Raw genomic sequence first — 7372 nt, forward strand, 5'->3', positions numbered from 1 at the left:
CTAATATTTCTAGATTGAGATGTCATGTAAGAGTATGCAGTGTTGTGATTAAAAGTTAGAGTCAGTGGAATCATCTTAGTTAGGAATATTTTTGTAGGTTAGACTGAGTACTGTTCCTAGAACGTGCCAAGTGTGTTCCTGCTTCTGGAATTTTACAGTTGCTCTTCTGCTTGAACGTGCTTCCCTTGGTTCTTCCTGTCATTGGCTCTTTTTCATTATTCTGATATCACTTAGAATAACATCAAATAAGAGAGCACTATTCTGAGCAGCCTATCCAAATTATTTGCTCCACACTCCTTTTCTGTCATCACATCACTCTGTTCTATAGTTTTCAGTTTTTATCCCTATCTGTGAAATATCTTGTTTATTAGGTTACATGTTTACTTTCTGTTTTCCCCGAGGTAGAATGATAGTCCACAAAAGATACCACCTTGTTCACCTATTGCTGGCATCTAGACTGTGCTTGACTTGTAGGTACTCATAAATTCTTGCTGAATAAACACACGTTTAAAAAGAGGGGGAAAAAATAGTATATGGAATTATATCTCTCTTCTACAACTAAATAGCAAGACACCCAAAGCAGAGCATTTCCCTTTCTTCCCCAAGTTAGATCGCCTTTTGCTGAAACGTTAACACAAAGAAGCGGTGGTGGATGAATTTCTCAAAACATGAATTCTTCTTGGAGTCTCAAAATCTAGTTCTTAGGCATCTTGTCAGTTTCTTTCTAGAAACGAGGTGATTGGAATTAGGTAGGCAATTAACTAGGGATTCCCTGGAATTTTACTCTCTGATATTAATGTAGGAGCAGCAGCTTAACTCATGCTTTCTTGGGTAGAACATTCATTACCTATAGGGGGCTCAGCTTTATTATAGGCCTCCAGGGTTCTAGTCAAAAATGAAAATGCCTGCATTTTGGATTTGTCTGTGTTTCTTTCAGTAAGAAATTGGAAAGATCTCGCATGTTCATATTTATACCTCCCAAGCTTCTTTCTAGCCCTAAAGTTCTCAGGAAGAGAGAGGGAATTTTCAAGTTTCTCATTTTTAAATTAAGAATGATTTTCTTGGATTTTTCTAGTTGTGGGAATAGGTTCTATGAATGCATTCACATACCTTTCTCCCTTTGTCACCTGCAACACATTTCCAGAGTAGTGGTAGGATTGGGAGGAAAGGAATCTCGTCTGTAGAATATAACTCTCTTCATTTTGAACCTAACTCTGTAGTGCCATGTTTTAGTCAGGAAGTAAATGATTTAAACATGGGTATTTTAATCTGCTTTCATCAGTGTTATGTTGGTTCTTTAAGCTTATGTGGTTGGAGACTCCCAGGTAATCATATGTCTTAAGTGTTAAATATTTATTGTGTGTCTTTTTGCAAGGCACCATGCTAGGCCCAAGAGATGTTAGTGCCCTCTCTGTGGAGTTAATGTTGGACCTTAAGACTAAACTAAATAAAAAGATCTCTGTTGGATTATGGAAAAAATACTAGTGCTTTTATTATTTAAACCAGAAATAACCATTAATTTTTATTCTATATTCACAAAACATGGTTTGGATTTGAAGTACCATTTAATATACACTTTGACTGAGACATTTTATTCCTCACTTTAGAAACTGACTTTAGAATCTCCCTGGCCAAGTACTCTTTGGGGTATATACTTCCTATGTTGAAACAGTGACTAAGGTAGGAATTAACCAGCCAGTCTGGAGAGCAAAAGTGATGTGCGTCAGTAAACTTAATCTCCATTCAGTTTTGATATAACTTCAATTCTGTTATTAAATCTAGCAGAGCACTCCATGGTTAAAAATATGTAGTCCCCACTTTACATATGTAGTTGTTCTTCTAGAATACCAAGACTTCAATAGATATGAACAGCACATATAGAAATTACCACATATCAAGGGATGTGTTTTCTCTATCTCAGTTGCTCAAATCCTAAAAAGGCTTGTGTTTCCATCATTTCATACATATGGCACTTGAATTTCAGTTACAGTATTTACTATGAAGTAGAAATAGAGTTTAGTAAAAACTTGATTTATGAAATTTAGTTACTGAAATATATAAGGAATCAAATTAGTTTCACATATGCTGTTCTGGGAGCATAACCTCCACATACAGCATCAGAGCATTTCTGTGCTATTCTTAAAACTTGTACTCAAAATAAGTACTACTTAGAAGTTACTCTTTCGAGTTACTTTAAAATGTTAGAAATTATTTAATATTAGCATTTATTTTTTGATTTCTCTCACAAAATACTTCTTTCTTCTATCTGTTTTTCTAACACCCTCCTCCCAGTCTTCTCCAAGTTACTTGAAGGAGATCCTGGAGCAGCTTCTTGAAGCCATAGTTGTAGCCACAAATCCATCAGGACATCTTATTAGCGAACTTTTTCAGAAACTGCCTTCTAAAGTGGTAAGTGATACATTCAAAGACAGGTGAATTAGAGTGTGTGTGTGTGTGTGTGTGTAAGTACTTCGAAATTTTATCCTTAGTAAATACAATAAGGTTAATGGAAGGCATTGGAGGTAGCCAAGAGTCCCTTCTCATGGCCTCAGCAGCAAGCATATAAGATATGTTCTATCATTTTTCTTGGCCAGGAGGTTGTGGGTTTTTCTAAAAAATGTGTGTTTTTGTTTTTTGATTAGTAATTCTTTTTGTGTGTTTTTAGTTTTTGTTGTGATAAAATACACATAAGATTACCGTTTAACCATTTTAAGTGTAGAGTTCAGTGGTGTTACGTACATTCATATTATTGTACAACCATGACCATCATCCATCTTTAGAACTTTTCATCTTCCTAAACTGAAACTCTCTACCCATTAAACTGTAACCCCAATCCCCAACCAGCCAGCCCCTGGTAACCATTATTCTTTGTTCCCTGTGAATTTGACTACTTTAAGTACCTGATATAAGAAGAATCATATAATATTTATCTTTTTGTGTTTGGCTTATTTCACTTAGCATAATGTATACAGAGTCCATCCATGTAGCATATGTCAGAATTCCCTTCCTTTTTTAAGGCTGAATAATAGTCCATTGAATGTATATACCACATTTTGTTTATACCATATTCTGTTTATCCATTCATCTCTTGATGGACTTTTGGGTTGTTTCTAAGATGGATAATTCTTAAATGATAAAGTAAGCACCTAAACAAAACTATTTATAAAAAGAAAAGAAACATTCTCTTTGCTCAGGAGACAGAGTGAGAGGAAGATAAATGAGTTCTTTCTCTCTTAGTTCTCTTTGGTCACCTGGTGAGAGAGAAGTGAAAGAGACCTAATAGATACTCTTCTACCCCAAAGAGGAAGAGTTATTCTAATCAAATAAGACCCTTTAAAAAAGTGTCAGGGCCTCCCTCTGGCGTCACACCCACTTTAATCTGTGGAACTATAAAAACTGCTTTTAGAAATACTTTTAAGGAAAGAGAAAAACAGACAATTTCTCAAAATTAAACATAGAATTACCACATGAGCCAGCAGTTCCACTTTGGATGTTATACACTAAAGAAGTGAAAGCAGGGTTTCAAAGATATTTGTATACCCATGTTCGTAGTAATATTATTCACAACAGCTGAAACATGAAAGCAGCCTCAGTGTCCCTCGACGGATGAATGCATAAATAAAATATGTATATACACACAATGGAGTATTATTCAACCTTTAAAAGAATGGAATTCTGGCACATGCTATAATAAGAATGAACCCTGAACACATTGTGGTAAGTGAAATAAGCCAAACAAAATGACAAATACTGTATGATTCCTCTTATAAGTGGTTCTTTGAGTAGTCAAATTAATAGGGACAGAAAGTAAAAATTGCAGTTGTCAGGGACTGGCAGGAAGGGGAAAGTAGACTGTTATTGTTTAATGAGTATGGAGTTTCAGTTAGGGAAGATGAAAAGCTCTAGAGATGGATGATGTCGATGGCTGTACAACAAGTACATGTGAATGTACCTAATGCCACTGAACTGACACTTAAAATGGTTAAATGGTAAATCTTATGTATTTTTTACCCCGGTACAAAAATTAGGAGAAAAGAATACAATCTTTATTCGAGATTATTCTTACTCTACAGGTGATCAAGCCACCAAGGGTGATTCGGAGCAGTAATATATTAATATCTGGTTCCCTCATTCTGGGAGGGTTTTTGGGGACACCATGCAGCAGGAGTTGGTTGGGGAAATCACATACTCATTGGTCCCTCAGAGCATGATAATTTGAAAGACAACAAAGACTGAGACCTGGAATGGAGGGCAGTTTTTACCTTTCCTTTATAAATCCTTCCCAAGTGGATTAAGTGGGAGAGGTCAATTGAGAATACAAGGGCCAACAGCTTGGATTACCTTGTACCCCAGCCAGGGTGGCTTTGCCAGAATTTGTCTTCTAAACTAGGTTACTCAGAAGTAAAATTGGTGGAGAGGAGACAAGAAAGGTATTTGATCCAAACAAAGAAAAGAGTAAGGTTAAGAAAACAGAAGTAAAGTGAGGGATCAGATAAGATGAATCATCACTGAGATCATCCCTTCAGCCTAGTAACTAAGTGAAAGCTGTGGCCTCCTGCTTTTTATTGTTTGGGTTCCAGGATTTGAACAGGTAGGAAGAGCCTGGAGAGCATAGTCTAACTTCTCTTGGCACTTATTCTCCAACCTAAGTAGACCAGCTTTTGAGTTTTAGTTGACTTCAGTTATTTCCTCTAAGGAACAAAACGTGTAGGAAAGGCTTAAGGCAGTGCATGCACTCTAGGTTTTATGAAACCCTTCAAGGACATTCCTTTAACATGTTTAACTTCTTTTCTTGTGATAAGCTAATATTTGATAAAACAAATGCTTATAATTTGCTTCATTTCTTTAACAGAAATTCATTTAAAATGTTTTATTTTGAAAAAGATATTTTGACTGAAATAAGTAGAAGCATTAAGTTAAACATGAAACTGACAAATCTTGCAACCTAACTTCTTATAGTTTCTTAAGAATTTTTTATGAAATAGGATATAATTGTGTTATTTAGATTGCAAAATTAAAAGAGCTTATAGTTAGCCCATCAAAAACATTTCCTCTAATTTATTTCCAGGCATGAGTATCTTGGGACCTTAATTTGTCCGATTCTATGAATTTAGAACTTTTTTAGACATTAAGTAGTGATATATTAGTTGTATATAATGATAATTACCAAATGCTAACTATAAACTATAATATGGCTGTTGAGTATTTCATGAAGCTTGTTAAATCTAATTCTTTCTGCTTTAAATACAACAATATGCTGTACAGCTGTGTCTTTGTAAGATTTTTAAATCTTACAAAGATGCCAGTTGATTAAGATTGTCAGTGTGTTTCCTTGTTTTCTCATTAGCTGGATACGTTTACTTACTTAGCATGCCTGGGGTTTTCTCTTCCAGCAATATCCAGACTATTATGCAATAATTAAGGAACCTATAGATCTCAAGACCATTGCCCAGAGGATACAGGTATGAACATGAGTATATGTAACCATATGTGGTTTAAGGTAGATTGCCCTAAGGTCTTTCTTACGGGCTTTTAGAAAACAGAAGCAAATGTCTCTTGTAAGAGGTTATTAGCAAATGAGGGTGATGTTACTGATTATAGCTTTGAAAGAGGCAGTGTAGTATCCCTTTTGCATTTTTTCTGTAGGGAGGAAAGCAAATTTTTCATTGGCATATTAGATCTTGTTCTTAGGACAAAAATTAAAAAGCATTGGTCATGGATATTTTAATTGTGAAAAGTACATTGGCAATAAAAGCTTTGTTTATTTTTATCTTCCAAATAGTTTTAGGATACCTCAGAATAAAAGTTATCTGAAACAGATGTCAGAGTGTAAGATCAGTGAAAATAGAGATTTTATTCTCTTTGAGTGCCCCCCTCCCTATATCTCCAGCAGTAATAGGTGTTGCTAGGTGCTTGCTCTGTTTTCTGTATTATATACATTAGCCAGTAAATTCTTAAAACAACTCCATGAGGTAGATACTGTTATCCCCATTCAGAGATGAGAAAACTGAAGCACAGAGATGGTAAGTCACTTGCCCGAGTCATTAACTAGTAAGGAAAAAAGTTAGGATTTGAATCCAGATAGTCTGGCTCCAGGGTCTGTGCTCCTAAACTCCTACACTGTTACTTCCTCTTCATAGAGTAGGTGCTCAGTAATATTAATTCAGTGAATGAATGACTGAGATTTAAAATTGGATGGCCAAAGGTTAAGGGAAGTGTAGGGAGAATGAGCTAAATTATATCAGAAGTCTGGTTTTTAGAGTTTGGACTGACATGGGCTATTTTCTTAGCTCTGCTTCTTACTAGGTATGTCACTTTGATCAGGCAACCTGCCTACTTCCTCTGCTTTACACTGAGTGTAGTATTATGGTATCACAGAGTTGTAGAGGTTGGTGATAATGTATATGAAGCATCTCTCAGAGCACCTCTGGGATGTGGCCTTGGCCAATGTGAGCTACTGGTCATCCCAGGGTAAGGAGGGTGACGGGCTCCTAATAAAGCAAAAAGGGAAATATAATAATATAGTCTCATTGAGAAATGGGACTGAAAACACAGTGATTTGCCAGGAGAGAGAAACTTCTTTGGCTCTAAATTCTGAGAGTAGTAAAGAATAACAGTGTAGTAATTACTGGTACCATAGATATATTTGCATTGCATGTTAAAATACAAATTAAGGTATCACCTGGTTTTTCAGGCAGCCCAGTAGCTGCTCCTGGGAGTGACTTAGTTTCCTAGAACTCAGATCCCTGGGGTTCCTAACATCTATCTAGGAAAAAAAGATGTTCTCATAATACTGAAAATCAAATAAGGTCTTTAAACACCCCTACCTCAACTCTAGTCTTCTCTCTATGACCTTTAGTTTTGTCTTTTTTCCTTCCAAAAGCCCCACAGAAGTACCTCCTTTCATCATCACCTTAATCAAGATCCTTGTTCTCTTATATCTGAGTTATTGTAATAGTTTTTCCTCTCTGTCTAATGAAAGGCTCTCTAGTCCTTTCTGTATATTGCTTCTCTAATTCTAGCTTTTCTCCTGCTATTTCACTGCCCAGAGACTTGTCACTTGTCTTCTATCGCCTGCTGAAGCAAGTTGTAGTTCCTTGTACCAGTTCAGTGATAACCGACTCTAATTTAAACAGAAAGGGAATCCATGAAAAGAGTATTGGATATCTTATGGAATCATTGGGAAGGAAGGTGGGAGAACTAGCCATAGGAAAATAGGTAGTACTCAGGCACATCATGGCACAGCTGAGGTCATGCACATTCTCTTTGTGGTGCCATTGCTATTACCACTGTCATTTGCAGGAGTTAGGAATTCTATTCCCTTGCTGTTGGCTTTAGTCCCTCAAGACAGTCATGAATTATTTCCTCTTTC

At 36.1% G+C, this 7372-nt stretch overlaps 1 protein-coding gene across 1 annotated transcript in view; it reads left to right on the forward strand.

Moving 5' to 3' along the window:
- PBRM1 (polybromo 1) overlaps positions 1-7372 on the forward strand; it is a 99737-nt gene that overhangs the window by 16473 nt on the left and 75892 nt on the right. Inside the window, 2 exon segments of the mRNA XM_015593672.2 lie at positions 2293-2409; positions 5394-5462. Coding sequence (XP_015449158.2) covers positions 2293-2409; positions 5394-5462 — 186 coding nt within the window.

This window comes from Pteropus alecto, unplaced genomic scaffold (genome assembly GCF_000325575.1).
Source record: "Pteropus alecto unplaced genomic scaffold, ASM32557v1 scaffold75, whole genome shotgun sequence".
Classification (NCBI taxonomy): domain Eukaryota; kingdom Metazoa; phylum Chordata; class Mammalia; order Chiroptera; family Pteropodidae; genus Pteropus; species Pteropus alecto.